General features: G+C 34.9%; 3 protein-coding genes across 6 annotated transcripts; 2 read left to right on the forward strand and 1 right to left on the reverse strand.

Moving 5' to 3' along the window:
- The first annotated feature begins 3521 nt into the window (after positions 1-3521).
- Positions 3522-12852, forward strand: LOC132191532 (OVARIAN TUMOR DOMAIN-containing deubiquitinating enzyme 12-like). Of its 3 annotated transcripts, none has more exons than XM_059606606.1 (11): positions 3522-3780; positions 7112-7474; positions 7566-7726; positions 8418-8491; positions 8607-8661; positions 8792-8866; positions 8971-9044; positions 9131-9179; positions 11601-11685; positions 12207-12266; positions 12350-12852. In XM_059606606.1, exons 2-11 carry the CDS (start codon positions 7132-7134, stop codon positions 12409-12411), a joined length of 1038 nt encoding a protein of 345 aa, XP_059462589.1. In that variant the 5' UTR covers positions 3522-3780; positions 7112-7131; the 3' UTR covers positions 12412-12852. The 3 variants fall into 3 exon arrangements, with proteins under 3 accessions (XP_059462589.1, XP_059462587.1, XP_059462588.1); XM_059606604.1 differs by having other exon boundaries at positions 7115-7474; XM_059606605.1 differs by lacking the exon at positions 3522-3780 and adding an exon at positions 3905-4024 and having other exon boundaries at positions 7115-7474.
- A 1588-nt stretch (positions 12853-14440) lies between these two features.
- On the reverse strand, positions 14441-15403 carry LOC132161802 (transcription factor TCP11). The gene has a single exon (XM_059571996.1). The coding sequence runs from the start codon at positions 15250-15252 to the stop codon at positions 14692-14694; it is 561 nt and encodes a 186-aa protein (XP_059427979.1). The 5' UTR covers positions 15253-15403; the 3' UTR covers positions 14441-14691.
- Positions 15404-19048: 3645 nt separating this feature from the next.
- On the forward strand, positions 19049-23878 carry LOC132161950 (RNA polymerase sigma factor sigF, chloroplastic). 2 transcript variants are annotated; one of them, XM_059572177.1, is made up of 9 exons: positions 19049-19302; positions 19809-19960; positions 20349-20476; positions 20597-20797; positions 20885-21143; positions 21224-21454; positions 22122-22262; positions 22597-22797; positions 23542-23878. In XM_059572177.1, the coding sequence occupies exons 1-9, from the start codon at positions 19200-19202 to the stop codon at positions 23827-23829; spliced, it is 1704 nt and encodes a 567-aa protein (XP_059428160.1). In that variant the 5' UTR covers positions 19049-19199; the 3' UTR covers positions 23830-23878. The 2 variants fall into 2 exon arrangements, with proteins under 2 accessions (XP_059428160.1, XP_059428161.1); XM_059572178.1 differs by having other exon boundaries at positions 20888-21143.
- Positions 23879-24013: the final 135 nt, after the last annotated feature.

Here is a 24013-nt window from a genome sequence, read left to right on the forward strand (position 1 = left end):
GTTTTTTATACTTATGTTTGCGATTTCGACCGTGTTTTTTATTCCGTTTCATCTTATCTTCCCTCAAGTCATTATGATGAATTGGTGTGTATTTTATGCACATAACTATTTTATTATGTGTTCTATTTTCCTATGTATTACAACACCTCGATCTACACGGCAAGCCATCATGGCAAGATCCTCAAGGTATTTCAACCAATTGGCCTCTAAGATGCCACGTCACTCGCACACATTAATGCCATTCAATGTCACTTCTTTAGTTCCCAAGAATAATCAACACCCTAATACTCGCCATAATAAAGGCCTCATCAACATTCTATATGCCGACTTGCCGAGGCCATGTGGCACAGAGACTCATAAGGGTGATTCGCTGCAGAAATCCCCAACATAATTCCCACAACCACAAGTCAACTTGCCTGCCCACCAAGTCACTTAAGAGAATGGGGGGCTACTTGAGTAACCAAAATGTGGTAAGAACTAGTGGGCCCAGCCAAGGCTTATAGGCCCAACAGGTAGACCAAGCCTTAACCCAAGACTCATAGCTAACTAAATAGTGCGCACACGGGAACACCTCCATTGTTAAAAGAGGATGTGCTCCGGTTCAAATAAATTGGAGACTATCCAGTTAGTTATATTTTAGGAGTATTTTTATTTTTTTACTTTTTGATGGGACGAAAATATCTCTCTAATATAACTAACTAGATATTCTCCAATTCAAATGAACTATATATGATCCTAATTCCCATTTGCGAGGGCCACAAACGAAAACAAGCTATATGAGGAATTAGGATCTACCCCATCAATGACTTATCAGTTAAGGAAATGCAGAAAAGGAAGCCAATCAATTCAAGAAATTTAAATGCAAGCAAGGAAAGTGGTCATTGGTTATCCTCCCAAGGAAAGCCAGCTACATGCTTTAGAACCTGTTTTGAGTTGTGTTTGATAAATAAAGCTTTTAAGTCAAAAAGAGCTTTTGGGCAAAACGGTTATTTTTAACCTTTTGTCAAAAGTGCGTTTTGTCTATTTTTAGGCTTTTTGGATCTTAAAAGCGCTTTTAATTTTTTTTACTAAATGAAGACTTTTTTCTTCAAACGGACTTTTTTGAATGTTAAAAGCACTTTTAGGCCTTCAAATGCAATCTCAATCAGGCCCTTAACTTACCTCTCGAAAAATCATCCAATAATGAAAAACGATCGACGTATCCAAGATCATAGGAAATAAAATTGCCACATTTAATAGGTGTTTCCATACCTAACGACACTTGCCTTACCTGCATACTTATCGACCAAGGACAAGCCACCTCTACAAAAAGTGAGAAAAATGGCAACTCATGTACATTTTTCCTTTTTATTCGCTTACTTACATTCCGCTTGTGCTTACATTTTGTCCATTTTACTTCTTAAATTCACGTCTATTAACTTAAGCATTGGAGGTAGTTCATCTGTCACCACTAACTTACCACTCTAACATTTAGCTTTCTTGCAGGTCTTCGACATCGGAAGTTTGATTTGCGTGGTCACCGTATAAAAATTTTGAAAAATAAATAAATCCAACATTACAATCTGTTAGAATTAAAATCTTAATGTTTGAGACTTATGAAGGCCACTCGTATTGCCTTTATAACTTTTTTTTTTGCACACTTACTAAAGACATCTTCCGTGATGAGGGTGATGTCCCCCCAACAATGTTTGTTTCTTCTTTTTGGTCTAAAAAAGTTTGTCATAGTACATCTTGGCTGACATTGATTTTAGGATAAACTTCGCATACACGCATAAAAAGTAAAACACAGAAAATGACTTTTCTTAATGCATTGGTAACATTGACTTGAAGTGAACGGCCTCCATAAAGTGATCAACCAACCCATCATACTTTACAAGAAAAGGTTTGGTTAATTGTTGTTAAAAAAAAAAAAAAAAAGTATATTTTAACTTTTTTTTTTTTTTTATAAAAAAAGTAAAAATTAAATTAAATCTGATCCATTAAAAACTACAACTCCAAATTCATAAAGACTTTGCCACCCTACCTAGTATATTTATAAGGCCTTAGAGTTTAGGGTGAAATATTCTCGTACTTCTTGTTGCATCACAAAATATTATTATAAGGATCCCAGCATACACGACACCTCTTCATTATTGAGAAGAAAAAGAAAGATTCCTAATTGATTGATTGAGCGAGTGATTTTAAATGATATGACACGTAAGTTTTATGACCAAGGAAATACACTAACTTTTTCTTCAAGTTGGGTCCGATATTTTAAAAAAAAAAATAATTGTAATTTATTAAATTAATATGTGTTTAAAATATTTGTAATTCTGACTAGTAATTTTAGCTCTCAAATTACTAAATTAGAAGAAAAAAAATATCCAACAAAAGATTGACAAATATTTTTTACAAATTGGGTTTAAAGAATTTTTCTATTCAGACTCTAAAAGTAGGGCTGTCAATTTAACCTGTAACATGTAAACTCAACACGTAATTTTAGGGTTAGGGTTTATGTTAAACGAGTTCAGGTCGTAAACAAATCACCCGTTTATAACACGTTTAAGAAATGCGTCAGGTCGTGTCAACCCACAGGTTCACAGGTTGACATGTTTGACCCGTATATATATATTTGCTTGGTTTTTAGAATTTTGTCATTTTGATTTGGTTATAAAAATTAAAATGACTTTAAACAAGTTCACGGGTCATGTCTTGTCGGATTGAAACCTATTAACATTTAGATTAAATGTGGTCGTGTCATGTCAATTTGACACGATACATTTATTTGAACAGATTGCACGTGTCATATTGTGTTACCTATTAAAAAAGCATGTCGTGTTACAGTTTAAGTGTTCGACATGTTTAGTTAAACGTGCCGTGTTCAAATTTGATATAAATGAGTTCGTGTTATAAATAGATTGACGCGAATCCGATATATATTTTCAAAGATTAGATTGAAAAACTTGTCTCCCACCCAATTTGTAGAGAATTTCAGTCCACAAAAAGATTGGATATACTTTGAAAAGTTGAAATTTTGTCAAAGAAAAATAATTTATCAGTGCAATAGAGTCAAATTTGCCGACTTTAGAAAATGGGGATGTTAAAACTCTACGACGGCAAATACAATGTATTTAATTTGGAATTATATATAAAAATCAATAACAATCTGACAATCTATAGTGCGTTCCACGTGCCCTTTTTTTTTTATTTGACCTTAATCTCCTACTATTATTTTAATTAATGCAACAATTAAGTATGACGCCCAGGAGTCAGGCGTACGGGGCCCATTCGGCCGTTAACCTTAATTAAATCTTTGATATAAAGGCCAGCCTGTTCGTGCCAAACTGCCGCAATCACAGCCGTCCGATCTCTCCCATTACATTATTCAAAACCAATCGCATCTGTTAATTTCCTTAAACTCTCAGATCCAACATGGACAATAAGATCCCACCGCTCATCAGCTGCCACGAAAGCGACTTTCATAGGTTTCTTAAATCTCAAAAAATAAATAAAAAGGTAAGAGAAATACCCGCTAAAATCACCGCCCGGTTACGTCCATTCCAAGAAAATCTAAACCGGGAAAACCTGCTGGAGTGGAAACTGTATATAAAGGGTGTGAAGTGCGCCATTTTCCATTTTCAACCTCATTTTTGTCTCAGTGCTGCATCGTTGTCATTGGCATTCATAGCTTTCCGTGTATAGTGCAGAGCCTAGAGAAGCCCTTATTTTTAACCCATTTTGTGAACAAAGCTCAGGGTTTTGTTGATTGTATTGATGCCCAATTTAAAGTGATTGATTGGGGTGAGTTTTTTACTCTGATACCTTTCAGTTTCACTATGCTTCAGTGATGAATTACTGTATTGTGAATGATTGGATTTGGGTTATTGTTTTGGTGTAATTTTTTTTTTTTTCTGTTGGTTTGAATGATTGGAGATTCCGTGTATACTGCAGAGCCTAGAGAAGCCCTTATTTTTAATCCATTTTGTGAACAAAGCTTAGGGTTTTGTTGATTGTATTGATGCCCAATTTAAGGTGATTGATTGGGGTGAGTTTTTTACTCTGATACCTTACAGTTTCACTATGCTTCAGTGATGAATTATTGTATTGTGAATGATTGGAGATTTGGGTTATTGTTTTGGTGTACTTTTTTTGTGTTGGTTTTAAATTTCTTCTGGGTTGTGGATTTGGATGCTTGAAATTTGGGATGGGTGGATTTGAGAATTGTTTGAAGCCTGATTTGGACTAACTCTATTGTTCTCTTTATTTGTATTGTGATCGGAGATGATTTATTATCTTAGGTGTGAAATTTTATATGGGGTTTGTTCGATTTATGTTCTTGCTTCTTGAATAAGCGCTTATATTTTCTTCCTTTCTCTCTCTATTATTCTTTTTATAATTTGTGATTTATATCGTCGTTGTTTATAATTGTTTGTCTTTAGTTAACTTCTATTGTATTTTGAGCTGCAAGGTTGCACAATTCATGCTTGTATATATCTCACCCAAAATTTGGTTTTTAAAGGGCTGACTTAAGCGCTTATCTTTTCTTTCTTACTTTCTCTCTCTTTCTAATTTGTGATTTGTGATTTTTTTTTAATTTTTTTTTTTATAATAATTGTATGTCTTTGATTAATTTCTATTATATATTTTGAGCTGCAAGGTTGCACAATTCATGCTTGTGTATATCTCACCCAAATTTTTGTTTTATAAAGGACTGTCTTAAGGCTTTATTTATTTTTTTATTTGTGGAGAGAGAGAGAGGTTATGTAGAGTGTTCACTTTATATTAAAGCAAAGGAGATGGGGGGTCGATGTGGTGAATAAAGACGTGGTGTCCAGTGAATTAATAAAGGATATGCCTACAGCTTTGGTTGTAAAGTTGTAGTAGCCATGAAATATAGTAGTCCGTGGGTTCAGAGTATGTTGTCTGACTGTTATAAAAAATAAATACAAATGATGTAGCTTAGATTGAAATGGCAATGAAATAATTCGTTTGGGCCACCTACACTTTTTAAGGCTTTGATAAGTTGCTTTGGAGAGTAATGGTAGTTTGAATTTCTGTGTTAAGCTGCTTTGTTAACTATGACCAAATTAAATAGTTCAACGTGCTATATGTCTTTCCATGATATATAAAAGATCCTATAAAAACACAGTTTACTGTATAATAAAATTTGTTTTTTTTTCCTATGGTATGTAAACTAGCAAAATGTTATCTGCTAAGAATTGTTGCACACTTTTGGGAAGGAATGTGAAAGAAATTGTCCCAACTATGAATTAAGTAAATTATCTATTCTTCCTTTTTGTAGTACAGGTTGTGTATCTCGTGGCAGAATATATCTAAAATGAACTCATCTGTTAAACAGATTGGACAGGCTGATTTAATTCTTTTTTTGTTATTGTGCTGATTTAGGATTATCGTTTTGTTCTAATTGGCTTTTCTATATTCTTATAACAAAATAACTTCTATAGGGACCTAGCACAAAGTAGGTCCTTTGTGCCCTCCAATAGTAGGTAGGCCACATCAGCTTGGAGCACGAAGATAATTTAAGATGAAAACACCGGATCACACCTACCATCAACCGAAAGAACAAGAGATCTAAAACCCATTGCCCTCTCAAGAGAATACCACCCACTGCCTCCGTTCCTTTGCCCCACTCAACTCCACCGCCAATTGCCAAAGCCCATTCAAGAGGCACAAGAGAATGCTCAAGAAGTCTGAAGTTTTAATGTCTAAATGACATAACATGCAAATTTGCTAACCGGTTGATGTATGCAACCACACACAGATCCAATGTTTCAATATGACAAATAGCTAATTAAAAAAAAAAAAAAAAAACTGGCCATTTGTTGTTGGGTGTCCACTTGTTTGAGTAATAGCCGACCGGTGGTTTTTCCTTCTTGGTTTCTCTTCCTAGGTGTTATTAATGATGCTTGGGCCTATATTGCTTGACTTCGAAGAATACCGTTTTTGTTCTAGTTTTTTTGTTTTTTTTTTGGTCTCCACTTGTCACCCCTAACGAACGAGGAGGGATGGGGAGAGTTTTTTTTTCCTGCCCTATGGGAAGGAAATATGTTCACAAACGGATTAGGCTCTGAAGTATTGCGTGAATAATTGCTTGGAGAACTATTCGCAGTATATTTTCTTTGTTGGGTGTTGCGTCTCTTGAATTGGCTTCGGCAGTGGAGTTGCGTGGGATGTTGAAATGTAGGCGGTGGGTGGTGTTCTCTTGAGATGGCGATGAGTTTCAAATCTCTTGTTCTTTTGGTTGATGACATGCGTGATCCGGTGTTTTCATCGTAAATTGTCTTGGTGTTCCAAGCTGATGTGGCCTACTACTATTGGAGGACACAAAGGACCTGATTTGTGCTAGATCCCCATAAAAAGTTATTTTCTTTTTGTAATGTTTTGGGGATAGTCAAGCTTCTCCTCTCAGTCATTTCATGTTGGACCAGCAGCTACTGTATTTTTTTTTTTTTCCTCTTTATGTATTTCTCACTGTAAACTGAAGCATCTTCTAAACTTTGGACAATTATAATATGAGAAAGGTTATTTAGTAGACTATCATACTACTACCATACAACTATGGTGATATGGCAATAAAAGTCAGCCATTGATTTTTTCTTGTTATAAGCTCTCATTAATCCAATGGTTGATTTTTCACTGCCACATCATTATAGTTGTATGACAATAGTATGAGAGTCTACTAAATATCATTTCTCTTATAATATACACAAACATGTAGTAACTTTTAGCAGAACTACTTGAGGTGGGGATCATTGCTGTAAATGTTTTGTGTTATGAATGATTCTTTTGTTTACCAGCTGAGGAAGAACTCAATTAGTAGGCATGCCATAAATTGTGGGAGAGTGGACTTCGTTTTTTTTTTTTTTTTTTTGCCTAGTATTCTTTGTGAAGTCAACTACCCTACTGTTTAAAGCATATATTTCATCCTTTGGTCTTCAGTCGTTAAGTTAAAGCACAATGCCTAGTTTGACAAGAATTATTGCATGTTATATTTTATTTCTAGGTTTATGATGCTGAATGTTAATTGCAAATTTGGTTGAATATTAATTTCTCATACATAACTAAGAGCTATTTGGACTGATTATTCTAATTGGTTTTGTGATCCTGAAAGCAGTTGCTTTTGGGACTGAGATGGTTATGTATGAACTTTTAGACGGCAGTCATGAACATTCGGGTGTCATGCAGTGGGGCCTTCGACTTCTTGATGGTGATCCAATCAATTCTGGTTATTACGGGCAGATAACACATCATACTGCTGATGACGTTTATAATGGGCACTATCAAGAGCATTATGATACAGATGGTAGCCTTTTGGAGAATGATGAGGCTATTGCACGTACGCTTCAAGAAGAATTTTTGCAGCTGACAGTGTCAGAAGCGTCTGGATATTCACATGCAAGAGAAGAGAACTATCAAGAGTCAAATCTTGAACATGATTGGCATAGTCCATCACCAATGAACTACTATTATTCAGGTATTCAGTTAAAAGCTACTGCTCAGATACGTGTGACAGGCATCAGCTTGCTTATATTAGTTGTCTTGATCATTTTTACTACAATGTGCAGACCACAATTATGGCCAGGAAGAAGCTGACGATGCAGAGCCTTCCACTTCATATACTAGCACTGGTGATAGAGAGGAGTATTCTGATTCTTTGGAGCCAACCAATGAATTTGCACTTGATGATGAAGTAGGCAGGAGACTCGATCAAATGATCCCTATTCCTGTAAGTTTAACCCACATAACATACCGTCAATTTTAAGATTTGGTATAGCTATTGAAGAAATATACTGAAGTTATTTTACCTTTTCTTTGGCTATTCAGCAGGTTGTTCTTTGATCAATTTAATGATTCTCCATGGCTATTCATTAATGAGCTTGTTGTGATAGTTTAACTTTTAAGAAACTTCTACATTTTTTTTATATTTAATCAATTGATATATGAAGTGGTTAACAAATTCTTTGTTAAGTTATCGATATCCATATTACTTAAAAAATTGATGTTGGGTCTGGAATTAAGGGATAGAGAGCATGTTATAGTTCTCGAGCATCAGATTTCAGATCACCTTACAGTATGATGAGAGACAGCTCTTTATTGATGTGATCCTGAAAACTTAAAATTGGTAATTAGAGGTAGCTACACTTTTTATGTTTTGTTTTTCCTTGTCTTTTTGATAAGTAAGCTTAGACCTACCCCACATCTGTGCTTCATTACCTGCTGAGTCTAGAGATTTAGATGCATCAAAAGATTTTGAGTTTTGTCTCTTATAAAAATTTCCTTTCGCTTGGCCCAGTTTGACGCATTCTCTGATTGCTTATTAGCTATTAACTTATGGTATGATTTTCAAGTTTTCTTAACTTTTGATGCCTGTATGGCTATGGTATGTGTGGCACTTAACTTTATTTTATGAGTTACAGCATGTTCCTAGGATCAATGGAGAAATTCCTTCAATTGATGTAGTGACTTCAGATCATCAAAGGCTTCTTGACAGGTATAATATATCATGGCATATCAATGCTTGTCTCTCTCTCTGTTATGCTGTCTCTAATGAAGTTATTTTAAGATATGAGCTTGATAGTTGATGCTAATCTGTGCTGTATATTCAGATTGCAGATGTATAACTTTGTAGAGCATAAGGTTCAAGGAGATGGTAATTGTCAGGTTAGTGTATCCTAATTTTTAAGCATCCTAGCAATTCTCGTCAGGATCTAGTAGTTTGTAATATATATGGTGTGCCTTAACAGTAACATCTGTTGAATCATACTTACTATTTTAGAATTTATTTTTCCAGTTCCGTGCTTTATCAGATCAATTACATCACACACCTGACAACCACAACTTTGTAAGGCAACAGGTCGTGAGTCAGGTTTGTTGTCATAGAATAGCTACTTTTGCTTGTGTCAAGTTGAATTTCTCAGAGCTTATTAGGATCTTGATTTTATTATTTACTTCAATGGTTTGTTTTGTCAGCTTAGATCTCACTCAGAGAATTATGAGGGATATGTTCCCATGGAGTATGATGACTATTTGGAGAAGATGTCCAAGTACTAATCAAACCCTTTCCCTTTTATAATAGTTGCTTTTAAGCCAAGGATGGCTGGATGTTAAACTTTCATTTCAATGGTACTAGGAGCGGTGAGTGGGGTGATCATGTCACATTGCAAGCAGCTGCAGATTTTGTATGGTTTCTGGCAATCACTTTTCCTTTCTTTGAACTCTTGTCAGGTTTTGTCTTTCTTTGTTGGTTTTATGAATGTTGGGAGGTCCTATCATTAATGTGTTGTTTCAAAGTTTTTTTATATATATGTGTTTTCACTCACCCCTAATTCCTAAGCATATGGAATTATGTTTCCGAATTGACAAATAAAGTGAATTTAATATTTCAGCTTATGATGCATAACTTTGGCAGATTGAATGGTTTTCCTTTTTGTATCTCACATCTGGTAATTTTTTTACTAGCCTTGGTCTTGGTGGCATTCCATTAGGTCTAAAGTTTGAATCTCCTTAGGTGCAAACAATTTCTTGAGGCTAGCCCGCCGATGAAGCTGGAGTATTACCCGATCCATGTGGAGGGGGCGCTTTACATGAGTTCGAAGTTTACCCGATAGGGGTGGGTACATGAAGTGGTCTTGCCTTGGAGGGGTTCCTCATCATAAAAAATAAAAAATAAAAATAAAAATAAAAAATTAACTTGTCAAACATTGATCCAATTCTAAGCTTGGACAACCGAATAGTTTGCCACTTCAAAATAATTGGATCATAAAGCTTTTGATATCTAACATCGAGTTTTGCATGTCTGGTGCCAGGCAAAAATAGGATTGTTCTAACAGCATATGATAGCAACAAAAATTAAGAACTTAAGACCAAAAAGAGAACTTAGGAAAAGAGAAAATAATGATTAGGGAAGAGAAACCCTAGTCGCCCCAAAGAAGCAAACAGAGAATAACTCTAAAAGATTGAAATTTTATTGATACCTCAAAACTAAAGTGAAAAATAATACACACCTACCTTTATATAGGTTAAGTTTAAGTATTTTCCAAGCAAAATACTTGGAGGAAAAAAAAGAAATAAAAATACAAAAGTAACCATAAACTTGAGACAAAGAAAATTACTTTTAGAGAAAGTAAAAGATATTATTCTAAAAATAATCCTCAAATATTATGCACGATCTTTTCTATTCTTGTGCATATCTTTTTTGTTAAGATATTTCAGTGCCATTAATTTAGTACCTGACAACTTAGCTGCTATCCTCCTGCATTCGTCTCCCCAGGTTGGAAAGAATTCATCATCGAATTTGAATTATCTTTTCCTCGATCTTTTGGATGTCCAATCATTGCCTTCTATCACATTCTTCTCAAGAGCAAAACAGCTTGATATCCAAAAGAAAGACCACACAACTACTCACCACAAGACTCCGAATATCAGCATGAAAATTCTTCGCACCATATTGAGATAATTCAATCTTCATACAATCTTCATTTAATCTTTATTTATCTTCTCATATTCACGTGCCATAAAAATCTCCCAAGAATGATCAATTATTTCTTCCTCTTTGAAAATAAAATTTTCCTCCACTGCGTAGGAATTGTTAGTAGGAGAATTAGACAAAAAATAAAAATAAATATAAATTATCCCAAGGAAATCAACAAAAATAATTTCCTCAAGACCCAAATCGCATACTTCACTCTCCGAACTTTCAGCAAACATATGATTATCTCAATTTTGTTTAACCTTTGGATCATATGATAAAGAACTTATCTCTATAAGATTGTCATCATTGACATATGTATTATAAGTTGGTGGAGAATTCCAATCCATGAAACATTGAAAAGCATCTTCAATGTCTTCTTTATATTGGAACTCTTCATCAACAAACTCATCTTCCTATTCTACATAAGATAGATCGGGTAGATGGGTTTGAGGTTGAAATTTTATTAATATTTCAAAACTGAATTGAAAAATAATACGAACCTACCTTTATATAGGCTAAGTTTGAGTACTTTCCAATCAAAATACTTGGAAAAAAAGAAAGATATTAAAATACAAAAATAACCCCAAACTTGAAGACAAACCAAATTACTTGTAGAGAAAATAAAAGATATTATTTTAAAAATAATCCGCAAATATTATGCATGATTTTTTCTATTCTTGTGCAGATCTCTTCCGTTAAGATATTTCAATGCCATTCATTTAGTATCTGACAACTCTGTTGTTATGCTTCTGCATCAATTTCATTTTTTTTTCTTGTGTTCTATATTGTTATCAAATCATATTATATTTTGTGTTTACCAAAACAGTCAAGATACTGTTCTTAGCAGATATTTAAATAACTGTTTTTGAACTGAGAATTTATCCATACATACACAGCAGATATGTGTGAATGTGACTAATTCTGGAGAGTGCTTCGACAAAGCTTCTCTTTGACTCTATCCTCTTTCTGAACTGCTTTTGGCCACTCTCTCTTTCTATAACTTTCTTTTTAGCCCACTGATTTTACTTCTTGACTGTTACCTTCAAGAGATCACTATTACATAATTATCAGCAAGGGAATATGCACATTTTATCCATGACTAATACTTGTAAAGTTTTTCTTGTTTCAGTATGGTGTGAAAATTTTTGTTATGACATCTTTTAAGGATACCTCTTACATAGAGATTCTTCCAAATACCCAGAAGCCAAATCGAGGTAAAAATCCAGCTTTATCAATTTTTTGTGAGAATAGGTTTTGTTTGATCTTTCTGGTTCGTGGTAACTTCGCAAAGACTTTTGTGCTGATTCTACTTGCAAGTCCTATATTCAATTCTCGGTTTCTAACTTTCTTGCTCCTTTTCTTCTGCTTCTTTTTGCCTGGCATCATGCTTTTCTTGGTAATACTGTTGAACCTCAACCTGAATTTTATATTTGTGCCTGATCTACTCCCGTAGTACCTTCACAAGTTGCTTTGTGGTTTTCAAAAAACTGGTGCCACTTTTAACAAGTTTATTCTCTGTTACATGGATATTTCACCATGGAGAGCTAAATGTAGGCTGTTTCTTTCTTTCTTTTTTCTGTCATGATCACATCAGGTGGTAGGATATAAAAATTTCTCTTTTGTTGTTGGGTTTTGATTCTTTTTTTCTTTTTAAAATTAATTATGTCAGCTTTGGTGTCATTTAAATTTTACATTTCATCACCATTTAGATTTATGCAATGCTTTTGTTTTGCAGCTATTTTCTTGAGCTTTTGGGCCGAGGTGCATTACAACTCAATCTATCCTCCTGAAGGAGGTAATTATCACCATTTCTTTTTCTGCTTGTTTTTTTTATGGCTTTGAAAATGATGCAGCTTATTGTTTTGATTTGTTATTCAGATGTGTCCACAAACGAGTTTAGAAAGAGGAGAAGGTGGTGGATGTTCCGGAATAAGCATTAGGAGATTTCTGGGTGGCATGGGGCACACATCCCCCATTTTCTTGTGGCTGCCAAGTTCTCATACTTCCTCGATACTCATCTGTGTTAAATTATGCCATATGATCATGAAAGTCGAGTCGCACGTTGAATGAGTGAATTATGAAGGCATATATATGTCAAAGTCCTACAATGGTTGTAAACTAGATGAGATTTGGTTATATATAAGTGATTTTATAGAGCTTCAATTGTAATTTCGGCCTAGTCATTTTTGAATATAGTACAAATGTGGCTGACGCTTTTATAAGTTGTGACAATGGTATGAGAGTCAATGTAATAATGGCACGTGGCATCGGAGCCAAGAATTGTAAGCTTTAATTTGTAACTGTTGATTAATTCTTGTGCCATTTCCACAATCATATGATATCTCTAATGCATATATATTTTTAGAATTGTTTGCTCGTGATATTATTGCATCTTTTTGAAAGAATCCAACTTTCGTTTATTTTCTCATTTAATTCTTTCTGAAATTGAGTGAAGTGTAAATGATTATGCAAGTATAAATATTGCTACTGAAGAGTTTATAAGAAAAAAAAAATTGATATCTCATAATAAATGAAAAATTACTATCATGCTTCAAGAAACAGGCGACAAAGTTGCATAAAGATGGTATAAACATGAAAAATTGCTAAATGTTTGCAAACTTAGAACAATTTAATTTAATAAAATCCTCTAGATTTTTTTAAATGATCTTATCATGAAGTTTTTAAAATGCTTAATATTATTATCAAATTAAATGGTTTAGATTATGCCATTTAAACATTTACCACTTCTAAAGATATTAATATTAATTTTATATTATTATACTTGGTAGTAATATTTAGATGACAAAACCTGATATACTAAAAAAAAATTTATTAAGATTTTGTACACTTAATGGTAGATTAATCTTAAAAAATTAAAGATAGAATGATTTGAAAATCACATTGGAGGTTTAAAGTTAATCATCATTTGAGCCTCATGAAAAAAAAAAAAAAAATTACAAATTATGATTGGTTCGAGATTGATTCACCTCAGCATAAATTATTGATAGATGCCTGTCAGTTTTCCCATTTATATTTTCTTTTTCAGAGCTAAGGACGAAATTAAGAACTTAACTCTAAATGGGTCGAAATGCTTTGAAATTTAGCCAAAAATAAAAACCTTGTAGTGTGCAAATAGAAGGAGACTAGGAGAGTGAGAATGCAGGAAAATGAAATTTAAACAATGGAGAGAAGGAAATTATAATTTCTCATGAGTCGGTAAGTGGTGAAAGTAGTAGAGCTCTTTATGGGGTTGGACGGTGTCGTTTGCAGTAGTCTAGTAGATAATCAACGACTTGGAAATTATTACAAGCTTATTGCAAACTTTCACAGCTCTTTGCCTTCTATGCATGCTGACCAATAATAATAATAATAATAATAACCAACAATGATATGCCTTTAGCATGATAAAATGTTTATCAGCTGAACCTTTCCCTACATCCTATGTGGCTGCAAATGTTATTATTAAGAGAAATTATTTATTTCCTCCCATTATCATTTTCCCATCTTTCTACTTTTCTTTTCAAAATCACTTAAAGATCATGAAAAAACAGTAGACATGAAATATATAACATGTATACTATTTTTATCGCCCAAAGATTTCAATACATCCATACTAAGTCTACAACTTAATTCATAGTTTCATACCATACAAATATTTCACAAATATTCTACAAAGTAAAAGGTAATTTTTCTTTTTTTTTATTATTTTTTTTTTTTACACGTCCACATAAAAGGAGGAGAGAAATTCGAACTACTGACTTCTGCTTCATAAGACGTGGTCCCAACCGATTGAGTTACCTTTTGGTGTCTTATTTCAAAATGAGTTTTTAAAAATGGCAATTCTTCTTTTCTTTTATTTCCTAGTCTAAAAACAAAAACATTAAAAAATACAAGAAATCAATGTGGTGGTGGGTCCAATCCCCTTGGCATAGTAAGATGGATGAGATGGTCCACAGAAGAGAAGAGAAATGAAGAGAAGTTCCATATTTTCCATTTGATTACCACCTTGTAATTTACATCTTAAACTCTCAAAAGTGTCTCATTTGACAATTTGGCATTTACCCTAAACAAAAGAGAAAGAGAAATGAAGAGAAAGGAGACTAAAAATCACTAAATAATCCTAAAAACCTCCCTCATTCTCTCTGTATGTCAATTCCATAACCATACAATAATAATATCTATCATTAGAGACACGCTACGGCCCATATACATTGCACATTCTACTGCTCCCTCAGCAACTCCTCCTGCCGGCTCTCCTCCGCCTCCTCAGTCGAGGACGGCTGCAGCAACAGCGCTGTGAAAGGCATGTGCCGGTACCCATTACTCGCCGCCGCGTAATCCATCCCCATCGGTTGACACAAATCGAGGCGACAACTGGGCGGATGCGGCGCCACAGCGAACATCCCCTGCCCGCCGCTGACCGCCGAGACGGGCTGAATCCGGCACGAGACGGAGTGAGAAGAGGACGCGAGTGAGGGGGAGGAGGTGGACGCGGCTTCCGGGATGGTCCCCGATCCCGTGGCGGCGATGATGGAGGGCTCGGCCATGCGTAGTAGCCACTCGATGGTCTCGCCGTCAGAGCGGTGACCCAGCTCGCGCGTGAGCTGGAATATCCGAGCCGCGCAGAGGGCCGGCATGCGGATCCGGCGGCCACGGCCGTTTACCTTGGTGTGGCGGTCTCTGGTGCGCGGCGGCCCGACTTGGGTTTTGGCGGCGGAGGCGGCTATAGGCGCTGAGTTTGGGTCTTGGCCGGTGTACTGGAGGACTATGTCGGAGCCCATTGGGGTTTGGGTTTTAGAGGGTTTGGGAAGAATGAGATGATTTTGAGGGTGAGGAAGAGAAAGTTTAGGGTTTGTAGAAATGGGAGAAGTGGGGAATTGCGGATCCTATTGACCCCACAAAGGAGAGGCGCTTTTTATATTATTTATTAACCGATGTGACTCATGTGAGGCTTTGTGGGTTGTGGCTTTGTGCGATGTGAATGTGGACCATGTGGTGGGTACGATTTGTCTCTCATTTAATATATATAATATATATATTATATTTAATTGAGATTATAATAATTTCTATAAAAATTTATCACAAATTAAGTTTTTTTTTTTTTTTTTTTTATAAATCGGTTTTGAGTTTTGAGTTTTGTTGATAAGTGATAGATTTGGTGTTTTACAACTGTCGTTTTTTTTTTTTGTTTTATGCTGATGTGTCATCTTTTTAATTGAAGACACTAAAGATTTGATATATGTCAAATTCCAATAGAAATAATTCTCAATTGAGATTCAATATCTTTAATTAATGGCGCATAAGAAGGCAATTTTATTGATTTTCAGTTGAAGATCTAATAGCAATTTGGGTACTCTTTTGAGATGTTTTATGTGGGATTCAACTGTCTAAATAAAATGGGAGCAGTTTCGTAACATAATTGACAGATCAATCTCTAGCTAACTCTCTCACAAAAAATAAATTGAATTACTTGTGATAAACACTTTCTTCTTTTTTTTTTAATGAAAAATGCTATATGTATATTTTTAAGTGCTTTTTTTTTTTTAGGAAATGCCAAGTGTTTTTTTAATGTTTTCTTGGTATCTTCCTAATTGTGATGTGACTTTTAAAATCACCAATAGATTAAAAATCAATAATAATAATGTCAAATTTAACAATAATTCTAAAAATTACATCACAATTAAAAGAATATATATAAAAAAAAACATTAAAATAACAAATAACATTTAATGTTAAAGTAAGTTATAAAATATAAAATACTTTAAGTTATTAAAATGATTCGTAGGAAAATTCGTAGAAAAAAAAAAAGAAAAAAAAAAAAAGGTTAATTCGTAGGAAAATTGTCCTTTCACTAGGCAATGGGCAATGGTAAAATTTTTCAAATTTTCATCCCAAAAACATCGTACACATGACAACCTTTTCCTTTGTCCCACACTGAAGTCGGCATGGTATCATTAGGGATGGCGAGATCTTTTTTTCACATGTCCACATAAGATATTTTGATACGTCACACATGGCTCCACAGGGGCCTTTCCGTGGAAGCCACGCGCTTTTGTAGAGCGTAGGTGCGTGTGAGAGCCCATGCCAGTTTTGTCTCAAAGGGTTCTGACAGACTGACACTTTGACCACTGTTGGAAATTGTGAACAAAATGCGCCAAGGAATCCAAACAGGGAAGTGTGTTTTTTTTTTTTAACCGCTCTGTTTGCGTTAAATTCCATCAGGCGGGCACGACAGACATATATCACATGCTCTGATGGCTCCTGTGGCTTGCTTTCTGCCTCTTCTTGCCAAACGTGGTCTTACAGTTGGCACTTCCATTTCTTTGCAATTAGTGCATTTCATTTTTTGGATTTTCTATGAAATAGACTTATTTTGTTTGATGATCCTCCTCCTATTTGTATGCAGAGCAGTGATATAGAGCACATCAATAAACAGTATTTATATTGGTGTATTTTATAATAAAAAATAATATTATAAAGTACACTAATATAAATACTATTTACTCACGTTGGTGTACTTTATATCACTATTCTTGTATACAGTATATACTTACTCTATTGAAATAATTTGGTGAATTTTTCAACCTTCATTAAATGCTTATGTGCATGCTTAAAAAGTAAGATGAATACGGTGGTAAATGTACAATGACTTCTTTTTCTTTTTCTTTTTTCCAACTCTCTTATTATCGGCAAAAACTCTTGTGATTTTATCATTATTCCCCTCTAAAGTGATAACTGAGTTAGACATTTGATCCATCACTTCCATAAATTATTGTACATAATTGTTTTCTCTTTTGTAGGTGTTGTTCTCTCACCAACCGGAAACTATCTCAACAAATAATGTTAGAACAATTGACCATGGGTTGAGGTAGCGATTTAAAGTTCTGCAAAAAAGAAGAAGTTTAACATAGGAACTTATTGAAGCAGGTTAGTGATGGATCGATAGTTATGATCAATGACGGAGGAGCTCTTTCGAATTTTTTTTCTTCTTCTTTTGGTAAAGTTCACTTAACCCCCTAAAACTATCATTTCAATGACAATTTACCTCCCAAACTATTAAATATGACAATTTGTCCCTCAAATTACCAAAAAATGACAATGTACCCTCCAATGCTATCAAAATGATGAAATTACCCTTATAAAATTTTCAATAAGACAAAAATACCCTTAAAATTTTGAAAAAAAATAAATAAATAAATTTTAGTATTTTTGTTTTTATTTTAGTAAGGGTAATTTTGTCATTTTATTAATGGGTGATGCTAAACAGAACGTTGGCATGCATGGCACGCCGGCCATTTTTTTTTAATTTTTTTTATAATTAAAAATATATATAAAAAAAAGAAAATTTTGGCTGGCATGCCACTATGTATCACGACCCTTTGTTAAAAATGGGGGTACATTATCATTGTTTTGGTAGTTTGGGAGTAAATTGTTGCAATTTATAGTTTATGGGTAGATTGTCATTGAGCTGATAGTTTTAAGGGGTTAAGTGAACTTTATTTTTTTTTTATTTTTTTATTTTTTTTTATATAGTATACAAGTAGTTAATTTTATATATTTGGGTCAAAATAATTAAGCTTGACCCCTGTTCAGATTAAAAAAGAAAAAAGAAAAAAAGTTGCCCTATTATAATAAAAATAATTTCATACGTAAACCATAAATAGTCTAAATCTATCATGAACAACAATCCAGATACGTGACGTGAGCACTAGCCTACAAGAACAACGTAGAAGAGTTTTTTAACGCAACAAGGGCAACAACGTAGACTTGCTCTTTTTATTTATACCACAACAACATAACCGACATTTTAAGTTATGAATATTTAGGTTTCACAACAAAATTAAAAATAAGTTTTTGACTGATTCTTTGATGTTGTGCATGGAAAGAGAAATGTGATATTTAGATAGGTGTTTGAGAAATGTGACTGCAGGGTTTCATTTTGATAGGTGTTTGAGTTGATAATTGAAATATATTAAAAAATATATATATATTTTGTTTCTTCTTTAATTTATTTTTTGTTAACACTTAATGGATACTAATTTATTTTTTATATATTAATCTAATATTCAATCTTAATATATTTTTTCGATAAAAATTTCTAAGCTCATCCCTAATTCTGATGCTTAAGTCAGTATAATCAAGGTCTATAATTTAGTGAAGTAAAAAGCAGCGTCTAAGAGAAGGAGACAAAAGTCCCATTTTTACCTGGTGTCTACTGCCTTTTATAGTTGATTCATCATAATCACGCCATGTGGCATTCCCTTGGTCGCCCAACGGAAGTTGCCAACCATTATCCGTTGTAGCTTATTTTCATAGAATTTATTTTTAATAAAATATTTTTCGAAAAAAAAAAAAAAAAAAAAAACACATTTAAAGATACATAACCTGACCTAAGTAGAGCTGGTCATGGGCCAATTTAGAACTAGTCTGACCTAAGATCCATCAAAACACAAAATTGAACAACATGGGCTTGGTTGTTTAGGTTGGGCTAAATCTGTGGACAGGCCCAATTCAGGATAGGGGGGATAGAAGAACAAAACAGGGGAGGCGTGCAGTTAAGCCGACCATAAAAATTGTAGGACAAAGAAGAACAGCAGCAACAACCTCATCCATTCCATCACCGCCTGTCTATCCACAAACAAAAAACATTCTTTTGAGAGCCTTGACTTGAGGATAAGCAGCTCGTTAGAGTGAAGAGCCACACAGACACAGACTCTAGAGTTAATCCATGGAAGCTGGAAGGAATTTTCTCTCTTCAGCGTCGTCGTTTCCTCTAGGAACCCACCTTAGAAACTGTCTTTCCTCCTCTTCGTCTTCTTCTTCTACTTCAGGTCAGCTTTTATTTCTTTCAAAAACCACAGTGAATGATAGTGGTCATCATCGTTTCTCTTTTGGAATTGGGATTGTTCCAAATGTTGTTATGTACTTCATTTGCTCTGTCTTATAATGTGAATTTGATAGCACAAGACCCTTTACTTTTTTTGTGGTGTCTTAATTCAGGATGACTATAAAATGTAATGCAGTGGTGAATTTAGATTCAGCAGGGAAGGAGTTTAGACGTCCTGTTAATGTTTGATGTTTTGTCCATTCAATTGAATCCTGCAATGAATTTACTTGTGCTCGTTGAATTCTGTTATAGTACTTGCTCATTTAAGAAGTTTGTCTAATTTATCGTATTGCTGGCTCTATAGACAAACTTGTTTTTATTAGTGAGTGAGTTTCCAAGTTTCTCTTCCTGTAAATGTTCAAGCTTGTTTAACTTCTTTGGGTTGCCCAGAGTTTATCTGTGTGTTTGAGTTTTCATGTGTCATAAGTGTTTGTGCTCTTAATTATGCAGTTTTGATGCTTCATGAGCAAGCAGCTCCTGCTGTTACCTCTATGCTAAGCTCTTCTACAGCACGACGGTGTTATACTTCAGTTCTATTACAAGAGCAGCGTGATGAAACTGGGCCTCCGTCGCACGTATTCAAGAAAGACGTAACATCCTGGGTTAGACTCTTGCTGTATATAATTATGTCATATAAATTGGTTTACTTAAAATTTATGAGGGCGGTCAATTGATTTTTAATACATTAACTGTCAATTTTGTTCTACTTCTATCTCTTTGAATGAGCAACTGGTTCTATTTTTATCTTTATATTGAATAACACTTTATCCGAAAGTTTCTTTCCCCTCCCTCATTGTTTGGAATCCACCTATTGACCATCCTAGCGCTCTTGTGGAATTCCTGTTGATCAATGTTTTTCATGCTTCAAACATATTTTCTTTTTTTGGTACAATTTTTAAACTACTGTGATGAATAGTTTTGTGCAATATGTTCTAGAAATTCCTATTTAAATATATCACCAATTATCTTCTTCTGTCTGTTCTATTAAAGGCAATTTCAGAGAGAAGGCAGATGGAGACTGAGGCCTCAGTCCATGAAGACAAAAGCCCTGGAAACTCTTACCAATTGGTGCAAGACTTTGAGCGCCAGTTGCTTCACTGGCCTGGTTTATGGCACTTGTAAGTTGATTCAAACTCTTAAGTTGAATCAGTTCTGCTACTTTCCTTGATTTGTTTTGGTTGCATTTTCATCCTGAACTGCATCCTTATCGAGTCTTATGTGGAAATTCTGTGTTGCAGGTTTCCATCCTTGCAAACAGGAAAAGATACATCCTCCTCCTTGACTATGCAGCCTGTTACCACTGATATGGAGAAGCCGATGGATGTTGAAGCATGTAATGTGGTGGCCCTTGCTAAGAAAGCTTTGTCAGCCTCTAAAGAAGCGGCCTTATTAGCCGAGGACTCCGAATTAATTGGAACTGATTTTGATGATCCACTGGGGTAAGTTTTATGTTATCTGTCTTCTTTCCTTTAAGTTAATTTATTTGGGGACTAACACCTAAATCTTTTGTTCGTTATGGGGTCTAGAAGTTTGGTGAACTTACCACTTGAGGAGGGGAAAAGGGTAAGGTCAACACGGCTTCTTGAGAGGCGATCTAAGAAGAGAAGGGTGCCAAAGCCAATAGCTCCGGTTTATGAGATTAACAGTTCTAGAAATGTAGATGTAAAAAGAAAGATTAGTGAAGGTTTTGATCCAAATGATCCCCTTCGGTTGTTCTTGTGGGGTCCTGAAACAAAACAACTTTTGACCGCCCAAGAAGAGTCTGAATTGATTGCTCAAGTACAGGTATATTACTAAATCATGTCTATTCTTCACAGTAGGGGATTTTTGGTTTATAAAGGGCCTTAACTTGGAATTGTGTACAGGATTTAATGAAATTAGAGGAAGTGAAGAGTAGGCTTCAATCTCATTTCAGCCGTGAACCAACATTGCATGAATGGGCTGAAGGAGTGGGGCTTAGTTATCGGGTCCTGAGGTTACAAGTTTACTCTGGTAACAGCAGCCGAAAAAAGCTGATTTATGCAAACTTACGTATGGTGGTTCACATTGCTAAACAATATCTGGGGCGTGGTCTCAGCCTTCAGGATTTATTACAGGTTTAAAAATATTAACTTTTCTACTGCCTTTCCTCCTCCTCCTCCTCCAGTTAACCCACCCCCCTGTGCCAGCCAAGAAGAAACAGATATTATTAAGCAAAGAATACATGTAAACTTTGTCCAATATATTGCATTAGACATGCTTGCTGCAGTTTCAATTGCTGAGGGTTTTTAATTTTCTCTGCCACCCAATACACAACTTACCAAAGGGCTTTTCAATCTTAAACATTGAGGAAGCCACACTCATCATTCTGTTAGATAATTTAATCTGGGCTGCTTTATTTATCTGAAATCCTTGTGGTCATCGAGGTGGATATACTTGTATTCAACTTTTGTTCAAGATAGTGGCTATAATAAATACATGTATGCTCTACATGAATGATGATTAGAGGCCATAATATTATGTTTATGCACTATGAGTGCTTGTAAGACGAAAAAAAAAATTGCTTTTGCACTCTAAAAACTTTAAAAGGAAAGGAAATGAAAATTGTATTATTGTTTGTTGGGGTTGCAGCAATTGCAAGATTTACTTTTCTTTCAATCTAATTAACGGCAGTCAAACGTAGTGTTATTTGCTGAAGTATTGCTGGTAGGGTGACAACCTAATAATAATCTTAACTAGAAGTTGACTGATATCTTTCCTGTTTCATTACTGGTACTGTTGTAGGAGGGCAGTATGGGTCTTATGAAGAGTGTGGAGAAGTTCAAACCCCAAGCCGGTTGTCGGTTTGGAACTTATGCTTATTGGTGGATAAGGCAGACAATTAGGAAGGCCATATTCCAACATTCCAGGACAATCCGTTTGCCGGTAATGTAAATCACTGTTTCTTTAATTTCTATTTTTCAACAAGCATTCATGTTTACAATTAGTGTGATGCTTGTACAAAATTTCTGATATTTTAATGAGATTCTGGAAAGAGTGGATTTTTTTTCTAAATTTCTATGTTGATGATGTTTGAAACTATTCTTGCAATTGAACTTAATAACTTTATTTTTTATAGCCTGTTCATGATTTTACCTTGGAACTACTATTGGGTGGCCCGTGTCCTTTTAAGTTCTTGAAGTTATATAATTTCCTAATGTATGTAAGAAAAAGCAGAACTCTACCACCTTCACTGAGAACCAACATGTTAAATGCACAGGAGAATGTCCATACTCTACTGGGCAAGGTGATGGAGTCAAAGAGACAACTCATTCAGGGAGGAAATCATTGTCCAACCAAAGAAGAATTAGCTCGACATGTTGGGATCACAGTTGACAAGTTGCAGAAATTGCTATATAGCACAAGAATGCCTCTTTCAATGCAGCAACCTGTCTGGGCAGACCAAGATACCACTTTTCAGGTAATGCTTTCTTGTTGTCTTGCTTTCCTTTGATATATATATATATATATATATATATATATATATATAAACCTTGAACATTTTGCCCAGCTAAAAATGTAATCTGCAAGTGTCCTGTGTTTTACAGCATGGTCTGTGACTTGTGCAATAAATCTCTGAGCAAATAAAGCATGAAGCCAATGGTTGCTACTAAATTTCTTAAGTATAAAGGGAATGTTTTGAAACAGGCCTAAAAGGGCTAGCGAGAGAAAACCATCACCATTGCCTATAATAATAATAATATATGGTCAGGAATAGCGACCAAATGGATTCAAACCCATGTTTTGGTTGCTGTTGAGATTTAATTATTCAAATTTAATAGGAAACTCTCTCTCTCTCTCTCTCTTGCAGCATAATCTTTGCAACACTTCCAAGATTTTAACATAATTTCAGACTCCTATTGCATGAGCTCACTTGATTTCCATTCTATTATGATTCCAGACTTGTATTGTCAGATTTTAAATATTGTCATGTGTAGCTATTGGTGAACTTTTTCCTCAAAACAATCCTAAATATTACTCCCAAACAAATGTCTGATGGGATATCAAGTTATTATAGAGTTGAGTTTAGTTTTGGGCAGTAATTTGCTTTGCTAGGCATGTATCATGCAAGGATTGTCCGCTGGTTTCTTTGGTCAGCAAAGTAGTTTTCTGACAAATGCTCGGTTTTGAAAAGCGTCATTCATTATCCCTGTTAAATTTGCAGGAGATTACTGCCGATACTGGGACTGAGACTCCAGATGTGAGTGTGTCGAAGCAGCTGATGAGGCAGCACGTGCGCCACCTCCTAAGCATTCTCAGCCCAAGAGAGCGGCGGATAATCAGGCTAAGGTTTGGCATTGAAGATGGGAATCAAAAGTCATTATTGGAAATTGGGAATATGTTTGGGTTGTCTAAGGAGAGGGTGCGGCAGCTGGAGAATCGAGCGTTATATAGGCTCAAGCAGCAACTTGGCAGGGAAGGACTTGGGGCATATTCTGATTTGCTTGTTTAGCTGTTAAAAGACAAGGCTATGGTGCTGTTTTTATATGCTATTTTGAAAGCCCAATGGAAATATGCTGTTTTACAGCTTATGGCTCTTGAAGGTGAATTTGCCTCTAGCCATGGCTCCATGCCTGGAGTCTTTTCTAACTAAACCTTGGTCTAGGTGGTTAAGAAGTTCAGCTAGAGAAAATTAG

The sequence above is a fragment of the Corylus avellana genome, chromosome ca9 (assembly GCF_901000735.1).
Source record: "Corylus avellana chromosome ca9, CavTom2PMs-1.0".
In the NCBI taxonomy this organism is placed as follows: Eukaryota; Viridiplantae; Streptophyta; class Magnoliopsida; order Fagales; family Betulaceae; genus Corylus; species Corylus avellana.

Bases quoted from the DNA above. Each gene is read 5' to 3' on its own strand.
- LOC132161802 (XM_059571996.1), bottom strand. From the start codon at position 15,252: ATGGGCTCCGACATAGTCCTCCAGTACACCGGCCAAGACCCAAACTCA.
- LOC132191532 (XM_059606606.1), top strand. From the start codon at position 7,132: ATGGTTATGTATGAACTTTTAGACGGCAGTCATGAACATTCGGGTGTC. The intron at 8,662-8,791 runs GTTAGTGTATCC...TTATTTTTCCAG, and splicing joins AAGGAGATGGTAATTGTCAG to TTCCGTGCTTTATCAGATCA. The intron at 8,867-8,970 runs GTTTGTTGTCAT...TTGTTTTGTCAG, and splicing joins GGCAACAGGTCGTGAGTCAG to CTTAGATCTCACTCAGAGAA.
- LOC132161950 (XM_059572177.1), top strand. From the start codon at position 19,200: ATGGAAGCTGGAAGGAATTTTCTCTCTTCAGCGTCGTCGTTTCCTCTA. The intron at 21,455-22,121 runs GTTTAAAAATAT...GTACTGTTGTAG, and splicing joins GCCTTCAGGATTTATTACAG to GAGGGCAGTATGGGTCTTAT. The intron at 22,263-22,596 runs GTAATGTAAATC...TTAAATGCACAG, and splicing joins CCAGGACAATCCGTTTGCCG to GAGAATGTCCATACTCTACT.